At 44.9% G+C, this 21,175-nt stretch overlaps 1 protein-coding gene across 1 annotated transcript; it reads left to right on the forward strand.

Annotated features, from left to right (window-relative positions):
* The first annotated feature begins 2,160 nt into the window (after nucleotides 1-2,160).
* LURAP1 (leucine rich adaptor protein 1) lies at nucleotides 2,161-16,102 on the forward strand. The gene is made up of 2 exons (XM_024571167.4): nucleotides 2,161-2,553; nucleotides 10,107-16,102. The coding sequence occupies exons 1-2, from the start codon at nucleotides 2,356-2,358 to the stop codon at nucleotides 10,626-10,628; spliced, it is 720 nt and encodes a 239-aa protein (XP_024426935.1). The 5' UTR covers nucleotides 2,161-2,355; the 3' UTR covers nucleotides 10,629-16,102.
* Nucleotides 16,103-21,175: the final 5,073 nt, after the last annotated feature.

The following is a 21,175-nucleotide window of genomic DNA, read 5'->3' on the forward strand; positions in this document are numbered from 1 at the left end:
TGACTATTACTATGTCACTCTTAGAGAGAAAGAAAATGCGACCCAATGTCACAAAGCTGGGAAAGCTAGAATTCAAACCCCAACCATCTGGCTCCAGATTTCACTCTTAATCCCTGCACTATACTGACAGTAAAAATACAGAGATGTTGTGACGATTAAATGAGATAATACATATACACCGCACTTCGCTTACTACAGTGTTTCTCAAACCTTGGCTTGTGTCAGAATCACTTGGAGGGCTTGTTAGGTCCTGGCACGGTAGCTCAGTTGGTTAGTGTGTCCTCCCCATATGCCAAAGTTGCAGGTTCCATCCCTGGTCAGGACCCATAAAAGAAGCGACCAATGACTGCATAGATAAATGAAATGACAAATCAGTGTCTCTCTCTGTCCCTCCCCCTTTCTCTCTCTCTCTCTAAAATCAATAAATGAAAACAACAACAACAAAAAGAATGACTTAGAGGGTTTGTTAAAACACACATGGCTGGGCCCTGTTCTTAAGAGCTTTCAATTTAGCAGGTTGGGGCAGAGCAGAATGCTGCATTTATAACAAGTTTCCAGGTGATGTTGTTGCTTATTTTAAGTAAGTGTGTAGCCATGAAACAATTTTAAGCAGGGAAGTAATATAATCCAATTTAATAGGATACTTACTGTTTGTGGATTAAAAGGAGACAAAGGAAGCCAGAAATTCAGTTAGATATATTTTTAAAGATTTTATTTATTTTTCAACAAAGGGGGAGGGAGAGAAACATCAGTGTGTGGTTGCCTCTCACGTGCCCCCTACTGGGAACCTGGCCAGAAACCTGGGCATGTGCCCTGACTGGGAATTGAACCTGTGACCCTTTGGTTTCCAGGCCAGTGTTCAATCCACTGAGCCACACCAGCCAGGATCAGTTAGGTATTTTTTTTAACTCTCCATATTCCATCTGTTCCCTAAATGGTGGGATGATAGCTCCAAAATTTAGGTTATCAGTGGATCAAGAGATACTAAGGACCCCTAGTTAGTGTGGCTGGGTTGATTGGGCGTTGCCCCACAAACCAAAAGTCCGAAGGTTTGATTCCCCCATCACGGCACATGTCTGGGTTGCAGGTTCAGTCTCCAAGCTGGGGGCACGTGCAACCAATCGATGTTTCTCTCTCACGTCTATGTTTCTCTCCCTCTCTTCCTCCCTCCGTTCCCCTCTCTCTAGAATCATTAAAAGAAAAAATAAAAATAAAAAAGATACTAAGGAAAATATATATTACTTAAAATTACAAAGGTAAAAATATATAGGGCCAGTGGAAAAGGGAAGTATGGAGTGTACGTGTGGTAAATCCACATTATCGTAATAGAAAGTCAGTAGATAATGTTTAAAATGAAGAAATAGTGGTTTAAACCTACTGTGGGGTTATGAGTATAAATACCAGAAAAAAACAGCTGAAAGTGATTGCCTCCCACAGTGGGACTAGAGGTGGAAATAGGGCAAGGGGTAACTATCTTTTATCCTTCTGTAACCGTGGCCTGGAACTACTTGGATTAAAACCAAAATCAAGCCAAAGCATGTTATTCGTGGCTCCTCATTGCCGTAGAATAAAATCCAAGCATCTTAGAACCATCTTCTATAACCTTATTACTCAAAGTGTGATCCCTGGAGAATCTTGGGCCCCATCACAGATTTAGAGAATCATAATCTGCATTTTAACAAGATTCAAGGGTAGTTCATGTAAACAGTCAAGTTTAAAAAGCGTCGGTTTACAAGAGCAAGCATGATTTGGCCCATGTAGACCTCCTCAGCTTCAATACTGTTGTTCCTCATGGGCCAAAACTTACTTTCCCCTCCCTTAGTCTAAATGTGGTGGCTAGGCGTAGGGTGTATGTGTGTGTGTGTGTGTGTGTCAGTGGCTAGTTCAATTCTAACCCCAGTTTTAGATCCAGCTCTACTCTAGGAAGCCTTCCAAAACCCTCCGTAGCTCTCTCTGTTACCACTGGTCCTTTAATTCCTACATCCATGACTCGTATGCTTAGCCTTCATTCAGCAAACATATTTTGGGCGCCTGCTGTGTGCCGCTGGATTGAGTGCCCGGGTGGGGAGAAGGCACTGAGCTCTCTGAATGCTCCTTTAGGTACAAATGCAGAATCGCTCAGCCCTAATCACTCCAGGACCAGAGGTTGTTTGCGCAGCACTCGAATATATATAGACACACAAACATAGTGCTCTGCGCGGCTTTTCAGAGTGTTACGGCGCGCTCCTCCCTCCCCAGCGCGGCGCGGGCGGGGACCCACCGGTTCCGCCCCGCACTAGCAGCGGAGACAGGAGGACCCTTGGGATCGGGACCCCCAGCGTCTGGTCGCCCACCTCTGTTCAGGCTTAGGCCCGCATGGAGGGGACTGCAGAGTCCCAGACGCCTGACCTGCGAGACGTTGAAGGCAAGGTGGGCAGGAAGACCCCCGAAGGGCTGCTCCGCGGGCTTCGAGGGGAACGGGAACCGGGACCCTCTGGAGCCCTGCTGCTCCCTGGGGCGCCTAGCACGGGCCACTGCCTGGGGGACAAGATCATGGCGCTGAAGATGGAGCTGGTGAGTGTGGGCTCCACGGGCCGGGGTGGGGCAAGGGGGAGTGGACCCGAGTCCTCACTGTGGGGCCTGAAGGAACGACTCAGAGTTGGACTAGAGACGAGGGAATTAAAACTTCCCACTTAACTCTTCAGGATCTTTCCTAGGTCCATTAATTGCCTCCCCAAGGGTGAATGGGGTGTAGATGGGTCCTGAAGGCTTGGGGTGGGAGGCTCAGGCTTTTGGAAGTTTTTCCTGCCAAATAATTGGGGGGAGAGAGATGAAGACTGGGAAGCACTGAGAACCTAGCATAGCAGAAATGTCCCCCCTCCACCCCTACCACCTCACCCACAGGGCCATCTATCCCCCAGCCGCCATTATAGGGCAACCGGTTTTTCCTCCTCCTGCGAACTGGGCCCGGGGTTTGTTCTTCTGAGGCCCCCAGTGTTCGTGACAGTATTCAGCACAAAAGAGATTTGGATGAAAAGCGCCTGAACCAGTGCCACGAAAAACATCCTCCCTTTCCCTAATAGTCTCCCAATCCCTCTTAGAATATTCGAACAGTTCCTAGAACCTTAGCAGACAGGAGTAGCAGCACCATCAGTGTTGGTTTCACCCCCTCTGACTCAGTCTCCTCCCACCAATCCCAAGGTACACTGGCTATTTGGATCTTAACTGCACTTCTTTGGGGAGAAGAGGAGGAAACAGGCACCCTCCCACTTCTCTGTTGCTGCTGGTCTAGACTGAGAGCCAAAAGGGCAGTTGGGGCCCATCAGGCTCCCCAGGTCCCTGATTCCGGTGAAGGAGGTGATTTACACCTGCCATCACTTTACAGCCAAGTTCTGGGGAACTGAGGAAGTGCCAGCTGCTGTCTGGCCCAGAACCAGGAAGCCACAGTGAGGACGTGAGTTCATGTCTTCCTGGAGCCCCACTGTGTGCCCAGCTCTGGGCCAGACTGAGCTGTGAAGGAGAGGCGGAGGAGTTCACAGGGGCTCCCAGTTCATGGGGGCTCCCAGACAGCCTGAGAGGCTGGGAGGAGAGCCTTATGGGCAGAGCAATCAGGGAATGCTGCCTGGAGGAAGGATTTGAAGGCCACGTGCGCACTTGGCCGTGAAGGTAGGAGATGAGCCGAATTCTCTAAAGTAGTGCCCATCTAAGGGAGAGAGAGGCCTGGCTTTGCCTCATTGTACAAACTTTAGCCTAAGGCCTAGAAAGAGCCGCCTGGAGTGCCCTGCTTTGGAAATGAACTTTCACCGAGTGCAGTGCCTGGCATCATGTGAGCACTTTACAAGATAATCTCTTAATCCTCATGGCAACCCAACTAGGTAAGTAATATTTTATAGATGAAGAAACTGAGGCACAAAGAGATTAAGTAACTGCCCCAGGTCATATGAAAAGTAAAAAAAGCAGAGCAAGGCTTTGAACCCAGATGATCTGCCTACACTTCACATCTACCACGGAGACCTGCTTTGTGCCAGATGCTTGAGACACTTGTCATTCAGGTGAGAAAAGCAGTCTTCTCCGAATCTCAGACAAACGTGCTGTAGGTGTTGAGGGACTTGCCTGAACTCGCACAGGAGCTGGTGGAGGAGCCGTGCCTGCCTTTCCTGGTTCTAACTCTTTTCTGCCTTTGGTGGAAATGACCTATTTGTAAACTTTCAGGGGGTACATTTAACTTCTGATTAGGTCTCTCTTGACCCAGCCTGGCCTGGGACCCTTGGCTGCCCTTGAAGGGCAGGAGGGAAAGAGCCTTCTGGGAGCCAGAACAGGGCAAGTCCCCCTCTGTGGCCTATGGATCCCTACCCCATTCCCTTCTCCCTCCTCAGGCCAGGATGCCATGGATCACTATATACTGTGCCCTGCCTGCTGGGTTGCACTCAGGGAGGACAAAGGGGCAGGGCAGTGGGGCTTCCCCTGGACCCACTTGTGACAGAAATGGTCCAAGCCTTCCAAGTACTGACCTTCAACTGTCCTTCTCCCAGTTCTCCAACAGGGAGGGACGGTCTTGCCCTTGAAGTCAAGGACATCCCTGCCTCTAGGCCTCTTCCCTCCTGCTCCTCTCCCCTATGCAAAGGTTAGTGTACCAGTGGCAACCTCCTCTGCTTAATACTCCCACCCAAATAACTGTTGCTACGACAACCACCCCACAGAAGAGTTTGGAGAAAACCCTTAGGCAAGGAGTGGGGGGCATAGGTTCAAGTCCTAGCTCTGCTCCTGCATCATTTTGTGATCTTGAACTGGGCCTCTCTCTTGACCTCAATTTTTCTGCCTCTTCCCAGAGTGGTCTGAGAATCTCAATCCATGACCAGGGATTTAGGACTGGATCTCTGGGTTTTTACCCCAGGGCCTAATTTGAATTGAGTGAAGAGGAAGCCATATTATGACCTCAGGGCTGGGCAGAGTCTGTGTTAAGGTGAGGGGTGGGAAACCTGCATCCCCCTGGGAAGAGAAGTGGGTTGGAACAGCCTCCGAGGGTGCATCTGTCCTGAACTGTTTGCCCCCTTCTTGTTTCCAAAGAGGTGGTGTGAAATGAGTGTTCCTTTTTCTGGCAAGAAAGGCTTGCTTTTTTCTCTTCGGTGGAGTGATGCTGTTACAGGCAGGGAATCCCACTATCGCAGGACTATGGAATTTGGCCCTCAGATTCATTTCCCACCAACATGGTAGGACCCAAACTCCTGAACCCTGGGACCAGCAGAGGAGGCTGAGGATAGTAAAGGCAAGGAAATCACAGAACTGTATCTGACCTACCCAGCCCTGGGCTAAGCACCATAAATGAGCTGGGCAGGACCTGGTCTCAGGGAACTCACAGTGTGGGTTAGGGAAGGAGAGAGACAGACTAATAACTCTAGTACAGGACAGTAAGTGCTATTGGAACCCAGGGAGGGCTTTCTGAAAGAGTCTTCATTATAGAGGGACAGATCTGTGCTCCAAAAAGGCTACTTTGAATTGGAAGAGATGTGCTGTTTTCTCTGGTTGGAATGCCTCTCTCCATTGCTATGCCTGGGTAAGTTCTACTTAATTTTCAAGTCTCAGTTTATGTCCCTTATTCTAGGAAGTATTTCCTTACTTCCCTGATTGGGTTATGGCCCTCTACGTACCCACAGCCCTAGCACTTGCTACACCGAATTTTGCAAGTGCTCACATCATTGTCTTATCTGACCCACTAGACTGTGAACTCTTTGAGGGCAAGAAATGGTCTCTTTTCTTCCTTTATCTAACGTGATGCCATGCCTGTAAGAAACACTCAATAAATGTCGTTCCGCCCAAATACATATTGAACAAATGGATTAATTCAATCTTGGGGAAGGCAGGGAAGTCTTGCTAGAGGAGGGGGCATTTGAGTTGGGCCTTGAAAAATGAATAAAGTCAGTGGGAATTCCAGTGCAAGATGGCATATTGAACACATGCATTTACCTACATTCCTTCCTGAAACTCCACTAAAAAGCCAGTAGAAGGGTTATTGTAAAAGCCACGAAACCATTATGACAAAAACAGGAGAGAAGATGATAGGAGCAAAGTTTTGGAAGTTAAAAAGCAACCCATTTTGCATTTCTAACACCTTCAAAGGTCTCAAGAATTAGAAGCAGCAAGTATTTCTGGAACTGGGGGTGCAGGAGCTGAAAAGAAAAGGGTTTTGGTGAAAGTGTCTGTTCTACGAATCTTGCTCTAAGGTCCCTTTCTTAACTGTGCAAACAGGTACCAGTCACTCCTTTATCCTAGCAGAATACTGAAGATGTAAGTTTTGGAAAGAATAGAACAGAAATAAGGAAGAAAGGGGAGGGAAGAAGAAAGGATGAAAGGAAGTAAGAAAAGGATTAAAAGGAGGGAGGTAAAGAGGAAGAGGAAACAAAGCAGGAGAAGCATTTTTAGTATGAGAAATTCTGTGTAATACATTCAGTTTGGTCACGGACTAGGACCGTTGGTTTCCCAGAAGGAATATATTTGTCCCCAGTATGAAATAATTGAAGGTAATTATTTTACCTTGTCATTAATAGTCAGTACAGTCTGGTATTTCAGTTATTTATGTCCACATCTCCTTATTGAAATGGCAAGTTTTTGTTAAACAAGGACAGTTTCTCCATTATTTTTTTTACATAAAGGCATTTGAAATATTTTATTTACTTGTTTTTAGAGAGAGGGGAAAGGGGGGAGAGAAACATCAATATGTGAGAGAAACATCAATCGGCTGCCTCTCGCATGCCCCCAACTGGGGACCCAGGCATGTGCTCTGACTGGGAATTGAACCAACGACCTTTTGGTTCGCAGGCCAGCACTCAGTCTACTGAGCCACACCAGTCAGGGCAAGAAATTATTTCCCGAATAATGTAATAAACACTTATCAAGTGATATATATTTTAAAGATAATAGGACTGGCCCTGACTGGCGTGGCTCAGTGAGTTGGGCATCATCCTGCAAGCCAGAAAGTCACCATTTTGATTCCTGGTCAGGGCACCTGCCTGGGCTGTTGGCCAGGTCCCCTGCAGGGGGCATGCAAAAGGCAGCTGACTGTTGTTTCTCTCACACACTAATGTTTCTCTCCCTCTCCTTCTCCCTCCCTTTCCTTTTCTCTAAAAATAAATAAATGAAATCTTAAAAAAATAAAAATAGAACTGAAGGTATCCAAATTAGGAAATACCAAGTAAAGCTGAAGACAGAAGGGATTACATGAAAATGTACTAAATGTTATGAAATACCCCTCCCAGCCTTTCTCCCTACTTGGCTTCCAGCACATTGTCAGCTTTGCTTACATTATCCTGTCTAGATGTGTGTAATATGGTGACTATGATGAACCAAAGGAAAAATACTGACTTCAGGCCTTACCCAGTCAAACAGCCCAGCCAGATAACCCTTCATGAGATTCAGAGTTGGCAAGCCTCACACATGCACTCTGAGTTTCCAATCAGCTTTTTAGAGACCACTCTGAAGTGTGAGTAGTAGCTCAAAGTCACAAGAGATCTGATGAGACCCTCTAAGCATGTAGACCTAAACAAAGAAAAAAACACAACTTGAATAAAATGAGATAATACAGGAAAATGAGAACTTATATACAATTCATTAGTTATATCCTTAAAGAGATAAAAGAGAATATTTCACCGTGAACAAAAACAGGAAGGTATAAAAAAGGAAAACATTCAGAAAACTAAAAACAACTCTGGGAAATAAAAACACGATAGCAAAAACAAAAAGAAAACCTCAATAGAAACGTTCAAAATAGTTCAGAAACTAGAACAAATATAGAGATGGAAGAAGAAAAATGAAAAAAAAATCAGCCCCGGTTGCCCTCTATCTAAATAATAGGACTTCCAGAAAGAACAGAAAGATATTGAAGGAGAAGTAATTATTAGCCCTGGCTGACAGAGCTCAGTGGATTGAGCACGGACCTGTGAACCAAAGGGTCGCTGGTTTGATTCCCAGTCTAGGGCACATGCCTGGGTTGCGGGCCAGGTCCCCAGTGGTGAGCATGTGAGAGGCAACCACACATTGATGTTTCTCTCCCTCTCTTTCTCCTTCCCTTTCCCTCTCTCTAAAAATAAATAAACTCTTAAAAAAAAGAAATAATTATTATACTTGATCTTAGCCAAAAGGCCAAGAAACAATGCAGGGGAAATAATTATTAAGACATAATAAAAGGAAATCTAGAGGTGAAGGACATGAGTTTCCCGATAAAAGGGCTCAACAAGTAGCCAATTCAATGGATAAAAATAGACCCACACCATGTCAAATTACTGTGATAATTTAGAACACTGGGAACAAAGAGAAGATCCTACCAACTTCCATAAAGAGTGGGAATATAGTTACATACAAAGGATCAGGGACTAGAGTAGCGCCAGATTTTTTAAGTGTAGCACTGAAAATTAAAGGAAAATGAAACAGTGTCTTAAATCTTGAGGAAAAAGTATTTTCAACCTAGAATTCTATACCCAGCCAAATTGTCAACAGTGTGAAGAGAGAATAACATTTTAAAACATGTAGGCGTCAACAAATGTACTTCCTATGAAGACATAAAGTTGTAAGAAATAAAAAGTAACTATAGTAAACCACATGGCTTAGCTGTGAATAGCATTTCTAAAGTCTGATAAGGCAAACACTGAGTAATTAATTTATTGGATATATTGCATCTATCACTGCATATATGGGGAGCCAGGGAGGGCTCCTGTATGGCAGAGGAATGGGGAGTAGGATGAGAGAGTTAAATCCTTAACCTTCTATGTGTGGGAAGCCAATAGAAAACACCTAGGACTTAAAAATCAGCAAGTAGCATGTTATTTGGAAATTAGAAGGTAAGCATCAAAATAAACATAAAAATTAATAGTTGTCTCTGGGAAGTAGGATTTAGGACAACAGGGAACTTTTCATAAAAAATCTTGGAGAACCGTTTGCATCTTTAATCTACATCTGTCTATTCCTTTGATTAAAAGTAATACTAAATAAAAGGAAATTTAAGTCGTGTGTGGCAGGACCTGGAGTTCCCAGGGAGGTATGTTAGAGGTGAAGCTAGAGAGATGGAAAGAGCCATATTATGTCAGCCTTTGAATGCCAACTGCTAAAGTGTTTAGATTTTATTTTCTAAGAGCAGCGCAAAGCCCATAAAGACTCTTGAGCCAGGGAGAAACAGGTTCGGACTTGTGCTTGGGGAAGATGATTCAGTGCATCTGAGTTGGAAGGGACCCTGGAGATTACCCAGTAAGTCAGACTCACTACCAGTACAAACAGGGAGAGTGGTGTGTGGTGGAGGGAAGCCCTGAATCCCCAGTCAGAAGGGTTCTGACTCTACGAAGCCCTAGCCAACTGTTCCCTCCCTTAACAACTGCTACCAACACCCTGAAGGGACTGGGGGACCAAGTTAGCTCTCTCTTTATCCCCCAGCTTTTGCCTTCTTTTGGTCCAGTCTACTTCCCGTGTAACACCTGGCCTCCTATCAAACTATTCTTTGGCTGTTTCTAAGTCTTATTGGTGAATCTGGACAGGTTCACCAGTCAGTAGTAACACCCTGTCTATGAAGTTCAATGCTCAGTAGGATCAGATTTTAATACAGGCTCCGGCACAAATAACGTCCCCTTTTTATTACGAAATCATATGCATGTAATTCTGTGACATAGCACTATCACACTCAAGCACACCATGTGACACTTTAGGTGAAATGTTCAAATTAAAACGATAAACTATTACACCCATATTATTACCCTACCAACCACACTCAAGCAGGCGTTACTTCTGCCAGACCCTGTATTTAACATTTACTGGGACCTTTCTCTATGTCAGGCACTGTGCTGCGTACATAATAGAGAGCATCTCAAAATTCCTACAGCCACCCTGTGAGGTGAGTGAGTTAGCCCTATTTTGCAAACAAGGAAACCGAGCCTCAAAAAAGTTGGCCGTGGTGATACAGATAATCAGTGGCAGAGGTGAGATTTTAAAACAGTAACCTGTCTGCTTCTAAGGACCACACTCGAGACCCTTCTACATCCATGCTTTTTGAAAGTGAAACATAGTTGTTTGGACTACAAGGTAGGGGCCTCTGGAAACATTTGGGAAACCCATGGCCAGAAATCTGATTCTTTCTCCCACTCCCCCAGGCTTACCTGCGAGCCATCGACGTGAAGATCCTACAGCAGCTGGTGACTTTGAACGAGGGCATTGAGGCGGTGCGCTGGCTCTTGGAAGAGCGGGGGACGTTGACCAGCCACTGCAGCAGCCTTACCAGCAGCCAATATAGCCTGACAGGTGGGAGTCCAGGCCACTCAAGGCGAGGCAGCTGGGATAGCCTGCCAGACATCAGCTCCACGGACCGGCTGGACAGTGTCTCCATTGGCAGCTTCCTGGACACCGTGGCCCCTGGCGAGCTGGATGAACAGGGCCCCCTCAGTGCTTCCCGTCCTGACATGGACTGGGCAAAGGTTATACCTGGTGGGGAAAGGGCTAGGACTGAGGTGGACCTGACAGCTGCCAAACTAGGGAGCTTGAGGGCTGTGTGGAAGCCCCCAGGTGAGGGGCTCCAGAGTGGACCTCCTGAGCCACCAGAGGATGAGGGTGCCAAGCTGGGCTTTGAGGTCCACTGGTACTGGGGACAGTGCCAGGATGATGTGACCTTCCTGTAACAACTTTTCCACTCTTGTACTTTTGTGGCTCTTTCTCCACTAGGCCCTGGTCTCCCTTGAAATTGATTCTCCCTCAATCTGGGACTAGAAAGAGGCTGCATTGAAATCAGTTATCATGGAAACCTGGCCTCACCATCCCTCTGGTCTCTGGGGAGGCTATGTCTTTATCCCTCAATTACTGGGTCCATAGAGCTATTTCCATAGATACATTGACTCTAGAAGCTTGACCTGTGGCTCCTGATATGATGTTCTCTTTTCCCCTTTGCCCCGTAACTAGGTAAGGATTTGAGGGATTTAGGACCCTTAGGAGATCACTGAGGAAGAGATGGGGGTATAATGATCTCATCCAATAACTAGGAGCCTTGGCCTCCCCTCTTGGCCAAGATGCAGGATTGCTGAGGGACATGGACACTCAGGGCCACCCCTCCATGGACTGGCCTGCCCAGAAACCTCTGGGGTTGGTAGAACCACCGTTTCTTGTTTGGTGAGTGATGTCCTTTCCTGCCAGAATAGATTAGTCTTTCCACTCTACCAGCCCTTTGGTGGCAAAAGGTCCGCCTAGCAGTGTCTGAACTGCTGCTGCTAAGGAGACCATGCCACTTGTTCTCCACACCGTTGCTTCTTGCGAGGGAGAGCGGAACACCCCTCCTGGCAGGAAAGTTTCCCACTGTTAGATGTCTGCGCTTCTTTTCAGAAAGGTTCATACCTTTTAAACGGGGTGTTCACATTTTATCCCAGGTGGTCTCGCTGCCTCTGCGGCCACATCCCTGTCTGGTGCCAGCACTCCTGTCTCTGTGCTTCTGGGGAGGGAGATCCGCCAGGGCCTCCACCTACTGCTCTCAGAAGTCTGTTTGGCCTGCCCTGCCACAGTCCCCTGTGGTACCCTGTCCCTGGGTTGCCCCCATGCTTGTATTCTGGCTCCAAATCTGCCAGGAGATTCAGCTTTTGTGTCTCCACACCTTCTCGATTTCCACTTCCATTTCAGGCCTCAGGCCTTTTATATGCAGATGAGTCCCCCAGCCTCTTCTCCCCATTGCTGATGGGAGCCAGAGGGAGGATAAGCTTGAGGTCTCAGAGCCCTGGAGGTGTACCAGAATCTCCAAAGTGAGGAGGTGTCTTCTCTAATCCTGTGATTTTCCCCTCCCCCACCCTCCCCCAAACCCTCCGCCATTTGGTCACAAGGACCTGCCCAGAGACCGGGACACAAGGAATCCCCTTGTTTTAGTTACAATGGAGGGGGGTGTGGCAGGAAAAGACAGAGGCTCTTTAGTCCTAGGGCCCACATCCTGCGGGGAGAGAGAGATCCAGGGAAAGGCCACTTTACGTCCTCCCTCAGAGCAAGCCCTAGACTCCTAGGACCTGAGGAGGGAGCAGCAGACTGGCCCTAGGCCTAGGTCCCAGGGCCCTAACCAATTGCACCAAAGAAGGAATTCAGGAAAGCTGCCAACCTGAGGCTCAGGGAGAGGATGAGGAGATAAGGGCTGTGGCTGATGTTAAAGAATGAATTCTTGGACATTAACCCTTTGAACTCCAGGTAACTGCCCATATGTTGGTCATTATCTTTCCTGGGCCCTGAAACTAGATTACTGGAAGGCAAAGAGGGGAGAAAAGGATACCGGGTCATCCTTGCCTATTTGCTGTGCCCTCCTGAGTGGTAGGAGTGGTCCCTAACCCTAGAGTAACTGCTGCAGTTTCTCTACTTTTCAGTCTATGCTGGGGAAGGGAAGGAAGCCAAGTGGCTCATCTCCACTTCCCCTAAACTCCTCCAGTCTTGTTCTGCACCCCCCACCCCCGGTCATTTGGGGGCAATACATTCAGTTCATGGCTCTCCCCTAAACACCCTCTCTCCTCTTCCCATCACCTTAATGTGATTGAAATCACTAAAATATATTCTTAGCCTCTCCTTTGCTGTCCACCAGCCCTCTCCTTACCACCCCTCCTGGTCTTAGGGCTCCTGATCTCCCAGTCTCCAGGCTGGAAATTCACATACCCTTTTAAAATTCCTGTTCTGTTGCCATACTGTAGTGTGTTCTTTGGTAAACTACCTTGTACTTCTTTTTGAAGCTTACTTGTTTGTTTGGTCTACAAACTTCTGAGCTGAAGAAGTTGCCTGCCCTCTTGTGGCCATTTCACCATTATGCACCATTGCCATGGGTAGCTGGGTGAAATTTCTGAATTCAAATACTGCATTACAGAAGACCAGCCCTTCATTGTGCAGGCAGGCTGGAGAGACTGGCCTAGAGAGGTCAGAGACTTGCCCGGTGTCATCCATGTTAAATCCATGGTAATGCCCAGGTTAGAGAACCCACATGTCCTGCCTGCCTGTCTGCCCACAAGTCCATCACTTGGCCAGATTGTTCCCCTACCTCACCCAGTCAATACTATCCAGGCTCAAAGGACTGAAAGCAATTTTCCTTTGTTTTAATATTTATGTTCTCATCCTACTGTGAGGTAGTGCAACGTTTAGAGAAGAGCTATAGGTTCTGAGGAGAGACAACCTTGGACCGAGATTGGATACTAATCTGGACTGCAGATATAAGGAAGTCAATCCTGGACCATTTTTCTGGGGAAGGAGGGTGAGGGCACAGTGGTCATGGGGGCAGAGCTCAGCATTTCAAACCTGGAGGTTAGAGGTAGGGGCTGGGGTGGAGAGGTTTGAGATTAGGAAATCCAGGTGGGTCCTGTGGAGTTGGGGAGCTCCACAGCTTGGGGGTTTGTAGCTCAACTGGATAGGCATCTGAGGGTTGAGGAGCTGGAGAGGTGAGGTAAGTTGGGATGCCTGAGCACTCCAGGTAGGTCTGGGCATCCTGCTTAATACCTTAGGCCCTATATCACTGCCAGAGTAGTTGAGGAACCCAGTAAGCACACAGCCTGGGTCCCTCCCACCTGTCTCTGGACTGGATGCTTGAGGCTTAGCTCTTCTGTTAATTTAGGCCTTCCTAGGCTACAAGGAAGATCTGTTTAGTAGCTCATAGAAAGAGATGGAGGGAAAAGGGGGAGAGATACAAAGAGGTAAGAGAGAATAAGATGAAAACAGAGTGTTGTAAGTATGATTGGAGGGAGCGTACTGTCCTCCAAGTGGGCCTGGGCCTTTAGTCAGGGCTTGGGGTAAAGGCAGAGATGAGACTGCTCTTGGCAGCTGCAGAGACAGCACCTGGTAGGACAGGGGTGTTGCTGGCTGGGATGGGTATATCAGGGAGACATGAAACTGTAGGAGTGGGCAAGTGTAAGGGTGTGCATTTGGGATGTGGGCAGTGAGGCTGAGCACTGGCAGCATAGGTGAGAAATGCTTGGGGTTTGTAGTGGCCACAAGGTCACTGCGTGCACAGTGCAAGGCACGTACCGGTAGTTCGGTGACATCTGCTGACTGAACGGGGGAATGGATGTGTAAACCCACAGGAGATGTAAGTTATTTTTTTTAAGTGGGTAATTAGGTAATAGTAGGTAATTCAAAAACACTATTTGATTCTTAGCAACCCTATAAACAATGCCTTGTTAACGATGTATCATTGCCTAGGCATTTGATCGGGGTCAGAGAGGTAATAAATGAATGATAATATGAACCTAGTTCAGTCTGACTGCAGGGACTTCCAGGAAGTCTTCTCTGATTCTCCACTTCCCACTCTCACAGACCCTACTTTCCTGGGAGAACAGGTTAGTGCTGCCCAGCAGCAGGGCCAACGTACGAGTTTCCTATTGCTGCTGTAATGACTTACCATAAACTTAATTGCTTAAACAACACAAATGTATCATCTTACAGCTCTGGAGATCACATGTCTGAAATCAATTTCATTGGGCTAAATCAAGGTGTTGACAAGTTTGCATTCCTTCTGGAGACTCTAGGGGACAATCCATTTCTTCACCTTTTCCAGGTTCTAGAGGCTGCTTGCATTCCTTGGTTCATGGCCCCTTCCTCCATCATCAAGCCAGCAGCATAGCATTTTCCTTCTGGCCTCTGCTTCCATTCTTACCTCTTCTTTCTCTAATTCTCCTGTTTCATTGTGATTACATATCCTTGTAATTACATTGGGTCCACTGAAATAATCCAGGATCATCTTCTTATCTCAAGATCCTTAATTTAGCCATATCTTCAAAGTCCCTTTTACCATATAAGGTAAGGTAGGAATTAGGACATGAGCATCTTTGGAGGTGAGGCCATTATTGATGCGGACACTGGCCTGCAGTGTCCACGGCGTTATGGGTGAGACTAGATAAATTCACACGGACTACAGAAATCCTGTGGAGGAAAAGGGATGACACGCCACTCTCTCAGTGAAAGAGAGGGCCGACCCTGTCCCTTGCCTGGACAGGCTTTTATTGGGTTTAATTTGCATAGGAATACAGGGCATGTGTATATACACACACACACATACACATACATACATATACAAACATATATATACATAAAGCTCATCAATCATTGTCAGGCAGAAATGATCAAACAATAGATAACACTCAAAGAACAATGAAGGCTTATTTAGAGTCAGGGTCAGAGAGCTAAAGGACCATAAAACTTTGGGGAACAAACTCATTTCATGCTTGGACCCTTATTTAAATTGAGGGTATTAGTAAAGTAGGTTTCATAGGATTTTATGCATTCTTTCTTAGGCCTGATCACCCTAGGGAACCCACCCTTTCTAGAACAGAACCTCATCCACCTCTGTCATTGTTTCAGGCTTAAGTCAGGGAGGGGAAGTAAGGCGGCCAAGAGATTAAGAGACTCCTTGCAGACAGAATGAGGACTCAGGCTATGTCAAAGCTGAGGGGCGAGGGTCCATCACCCCCTTTTTCTATAGCCCCCCAAGTCCTTCCCTGAGGGCCCCTTCATGACCATGCCTGTCTTAGGTTGTCCCTCCTTTGAGCAATCTTACCCATCATTGGCTAACAAGTCATCCGTCCAGGGCCAAGCAGGGTGAAGTGAAAGGGGGCAGAGGCAGTGTCCCTACCAGGAAGATAAGCTTTGTCTCTTAAGTGGCTTATGGCCCCAAATTCTTTTTAACTCAGCCTTAGCCATGGGGGATTACAGTTTCTGAAACCAGGCAGGATGGTTCCCAACACATTATCCAACCACAGGCAGAGATGGAGGCTGAGCAGGCGGATGCACCCAGGCCCAGAATGAGCATCTGTACTTTGTGCAGCCTCCCTCAGCCTGGTGCCAAAGGGAAGGTGGCTAGGTCCAGGCTCCATGTCTGGGGAAAGGCAAGTGACTCCAGTGTCATCACCATCAGGAAGAGGTGAGCGTGATGGTCAGACTTGAAATTCTCAATTTAGGGAATTTTTCAGGCCTGAGACTGCTAGTGGACATGATTGCCTTCTCTCCAGAACTATTCTGTGCTCCTCAAGGCAGGAGATAATTACCAGCAAACTAGCCTGTGCTTCCTCTGGAAAGGGTAGATTTTTCTCCCTTTTTAAAATTATTTATTGGTTTTAAAGAGAGAGAGGAAGGGAAAGACATAAATTTGTTGTTCCAGTTATGTATGCAATCATTGGTTAATTTTTTAAATTTTATTTATTGATTTTTAGTGAGAGAGAAACACTGATTTGATGTTCCACTTAATTATGTGTTCATTGGATGATCCTTGTATGTGCTCCGACTGGGAATCAGACCCACAACCTTAGTATATCAGGACGATGCTCTAACCAACTGAGCTACCTGGCCAGGGCAAATTCCTCTTTTTTAAATTATTTTTTATTCCTTAAGAGTTAAACTCTCATCATTAGTTGATACTAGGTCTCTTTCTTGTTTTATTTGTTTTTCATCCCTAATCCTTATTCCTCTCCCAGACCTTGGCATACACTCTAATGTGTTCGGTATGTTTTTGTAATGTATATGTCTTTAAATATATATAATTATGTGCTTATACGTTCTAATATATATAAATGATATACTTTTATAATAAGCTAACGTCTATAATGAGTCGCCCCATATTTCAGTGATTTCACACAAAAAAAGATTTATTTTTTACTTACACGGGAGCACAGGTGTTCTGACTGGATAGCTGTCTTCCACTGTGCATTTCGGGTCCCAGGCTCCTCCTGTTTGCAGGTGGTGATAGCCCTATCCTGTGTCAGAAGGTCCCCTGTCAGCTTTTCACCAAAGTGGTTCACCATCCATTAATGACCATTTTATGAATTGGTTGTTTCACCAGCAATTACAAAATAATGACTTTATAATAGTATTATTTTTTCTTTTATTATTTCTAATTCTGTACAAAAAATTTTTTTCACCTCCTCTAGGACCATTTGGTTACCCTGAAATAAAGTTCATACCAGAATGTCAAGACAAATGCTTGAATCTCTTTATTTATCTCTTTCAAAGTAATAGGTTGGTGTCCTAGCAACTCGGTGTTGATTTTGTTTCACTTTCTCTTTAAATTATTGTTGTGAACTTGTAGTTTTTATATACAGGGTCCAGCACAAATAGCACCCCTTTGTATTATAAAATCTTTCATTACAAAATCATAAGCATGTAATTCTGTAACATAACAGTATTATACTCAAGAACACCGATGTGGGGGAGGGGCCGAGAGGGAGCAGTGGCGCCCGCTCCACTCTCTGCTGGATTTCGGTCACTCCCTCCACTACCCACAATCAAGTTGGGCCCCTCTGGTGCTGATTCTCGAGTGGGTGGGCTTGTACATGCTCTGGGCCCCTGTGGGTCTCTCCAACGAACTCTCCTGTGAGGCTGGGAGTTTCTCCCACTGCTGCCTCAACCCCCACGGGTGTTTTCAATCAGGTTTGAGGCTTTATTTCCCCGCACTGGAGGCCTGGTTTCACAGTCTGTTTCGCTCCCCAGCCATTCTTCCCGGTTCGTCTGTGCGCGAATGTGAGGCCGCAGGGTCTGCTAGCTGTTGCACTGCCTGCCCAGCTCCACAATCCACCACCTCACTGAGTCTGCCAGCTGCCGCCTTGTGGCGAGTCCTCTCCGCCTAGCTGCCGGTCTCCGCCCCTCCTACCAGTCTGGAGCCAGGAAGATATGCAAATACTCTGAATGGCAAGGAGAGGAGAAGCCACCAGGCGATCACAGCAACACTGGGAGACTACTGATAGGCCCAGAGAAATACGCTTAACCCAAGCTGAACCAATCAGAGGGATTCCCCAGAATTTTTCAAATTGGAACCATGGGAAGTCATGATAAAGTTGGAATCAGACTAACTTCTTTGCTCACCAATATAAGTGCTGTTATCAAGCTGGTTCCAGCTTCCCAGCACAAACCTTTCTGAAGAAGATAATTATAATGACAAGAATTCCCCCGAGGAGGAATACCTAGTTTGAAAGTAATACTTTGATAAACTGATTGGCTTAGTGGGTGAGTCTTCAGGGCATGCACAAGTTGCAAAAGATGATAACTCTAAACTGTTCTGCATAAAACAGGGGGAGGAATGAATGTGACTTGGAAGAGACAGAGTTAGGAAGGAGAGGAAGGGGAGGGACTGAGTGACCTCTCTCCCTTTTGCCTCACTTACAGTAGAGACTACAACAATTATAAGACTGGGTTGCTATTAAAGTGGGAGGGAATTTCAGGGGAGAAGGGTGAAGAGTTTGTAGGAACAATTATAAAGGACACATGGACAATAACAGGGGGGTTGGAAAAGGGAGGGAGGTGGGCAGGGCTGGGGGTTGGGCTGGGGTGGGGGGAAAAGGCAGAAAACTGTACTTGAACAACAATAAAATTAAAAACAAAATTATAAGATAAAAAAAGAACACCATATGACATTGTAGGTGAAATGTTCAAATTAAAACTATAAATTATTAGACCCATAGTATTACCCTGCCAATCACACTCAAGGAGGCATTACTTCTGCCAGACTCTGTATTTAATGTCAATCATTTGTAGTTATTTTTGTTTTATATTATATAAAATTTCAAGCATATACAAAAATATAGACAATAATATAATGAATTTCCATGTACCCATCACTTAGCTTTAAAAATTATCAACTCATGGCCTATCTTGGTTTATTTATTCCTTCAACTACTCTCCCCCTAACTGAGCTTATTTTGAAACAAACCTCAAAATAGAATTCCAATTCACATGTAAATGGTTTAGTAAGTATCTCTAAAAAAATAAGGACTTTTATTGCCAATATTGCACCTAAAATGAATAATTTCTCAATATAATAAAATATAGTTTGTGTTCAACTTTTTATTAAAAAAGTTTAACTTTTTTTGTAAAGTTTTTTTTTTCCACTTGTCTGATAAACTTTTTATACATTTTAGTACCAGGGTTATGCTGGCCTCTTAAGAGTTAGGAAGTGTTTCCTCCTCCCCTGTTTTCTAAAAGCATTTGTGTAAGATTGGCAGTATTATTCAATATTTGATAGAATTTATCAGTGAAATAATCAGGCCTGGAGTTTTCTTTATGGGTAGGTTTTTTATAACAAATTCAATTTCTTTGATACATATAAGGCTATTCAGACTTTTAATTTCATTTTGAGTTAGTTTTAGTAAGTTGTGTTTCTCAAGGAATTTGTCTATTTCATCTAAGTTATTGAATTTATTAGCATGGAGATGTTCATAACACTCTTGTTATTCTTTTAAAAATGACTTGTAAAATAAAGCACAAATGTAGAAAACACACAAAACAAATGTAAGGCTTAATGAATGATTCTAAAGCAAACACCTCTGTTACCACTGTCATGTAAAGAACTAGAACTGGCCCTGGCTGGCGTGGCTCAGTGGGTTGAGTGCCAGCCTACAAACCGAGGGGTGGTTGATTTGATTCCTGGTCAGGGCACATGCCTGGGTTGCAGGCCAGGTTCCTGGCTGGGAGCGCATGAGAGGCAACTGATCCATGTATCTCTCACAAACCCATGTTTCTCTCCCTCTCTTGCCCTCTCTCTCTTAGTAAATAAGTAAATAAAATCTTTTTAAAAATAAATAAAAATACACCCTGGCTGGTGTGGCCCAGTGGATTGAGCATCAGCCTGTGAACCAAAGGGTCACCAGTTTGATTCCCAGTCAGGGCACATGCCTGGGTTGCTGGCCAGGTCCCCAGTATGGGGCACACAAGAGGCAACCACATATTGATGTTTCCCTCTCTTTCTTCCTCCCTTCCCCTCTGTCTGAAAATAAATAAATAAAATCTTTAAAAAAATGAAAACAATTGATATGTCTTTAAGTCTCTTATTCTATAAAGTCTTCCCTTCATCCCTTTCTTAATTCTTTATAATTTATTTGTAGCTGAACCTTGGCCATTTGACTGGTAGAGTTTACTACAGTCTGGATTTGGCCGATTACATACTACGATGCAGGTCTAAACGTTCCTGTGTCCACAGTATTTCCTGCAAATTGGTGGCTGGATTCAGAGGCTGGATCAGACTCAGATTTGATCACTTTGGCAAGACTATAAGTAGCATATAAACCTAGCTGTATCTATGCTTGTGATTTTTTTTTCACGTACTGATGCCTATTGCCTGTATGCATTAATCCACTGAGGGCTAAAAATGGTGTCGTGAATTCTATCATTTCCTTTTATTTATTATTTGAAATTATTTTATAAAGAGAAGAAATATCCTCTTATCTGCTGTTAGGTTTCTGAGTGGATCGTTCCCAGTGGAAAAGCAAAATAAATGCTTGAGCCTTTCTATTTCCACCAGTTTTCAAGATAATGAATTAGATTCCTGTTATCCTCAAAAGGTGACTTCAGAAAAATATCATTATAGACTTGTGGATTTATATATATTTGATGGGTTTCCATTAATTGGAATTGTTGTCACTAATGAAGTACCAAGTGCCCCAACTTTAGCTGGAGGAGTCTCATCAAGTTGGATCCCGAGTCCTTTTGATATGAGATGCCATCCCTTTCTCCTGCACCGATGCTGTTTCCATGCAGGTCTGGTGGCTAATGCATGTTTATCCCCTCTTGCTTGTATTTGGGGCTTGTGGAGATACCTTGTCACAAAATTTGGTTGTAAAATGTTGTCCATGTTTTTTGAAATTTTGCTATCTAGTCAGTGTCAGTTTTTATGTGGGGATCTGAAGATATTGAAAAATTGGGCTGCCACCATAGTCATCATCTTCCCAGAATCCTCTTTTTTTTCCTTTGATGTCTATAGGATCTGTAGCAACATCCTTCCTCTCTTTATATATATACACACACACATATATATACATACATATATATACACACATATATAAATATATATATGTATACACACATGATTTTGTGCTTCTCTATTTTATTCTTGATCAATCTTGCTAAGAGTTTATCCATTTTACTAATCTTTTTAAAGAACCACCTTTCGGCTTTTTAAAATTTTCCCTATTTTTGTCTGTTTTCTATTTCATTGAATTTTATTCTAATCTTTATCATTTCTTTTATTTTAGGTTTAATTTGCTCATCTTTCTCTAGCTTCTTAGGTGGAAACTTAGATCATTGATTTGAAGCCTCTATTCTTTTTTATACTTTTTTTTTTTTAAGTACAATTTCCATTTTATTTTTTTCCAGGGAACTTTTCTTTGGTCCTCAAGGGCTCCTTACATGGGCTTTGGTGGAGGTCGTGGGGCAGCACCTGCAGGTCTGAATCAGGTGGAGGTGTTTGGTC

The sequence above is a fragment of the Desmodus rotundus genome, chromosome 3 (genome assembly GCF_022682495.2).
Source record: "Desmodus rotundus isolate HL8 chromosome 3, HLdesRot8A.1, whole genome shotgun sequence".
Classification (NCBI taxonomy): Eukaryota; Metazoa; Chordata; class Mammalia; order Chiroptera; family Phyllostomidae; genus Desmodus; species Desmodus rotundus.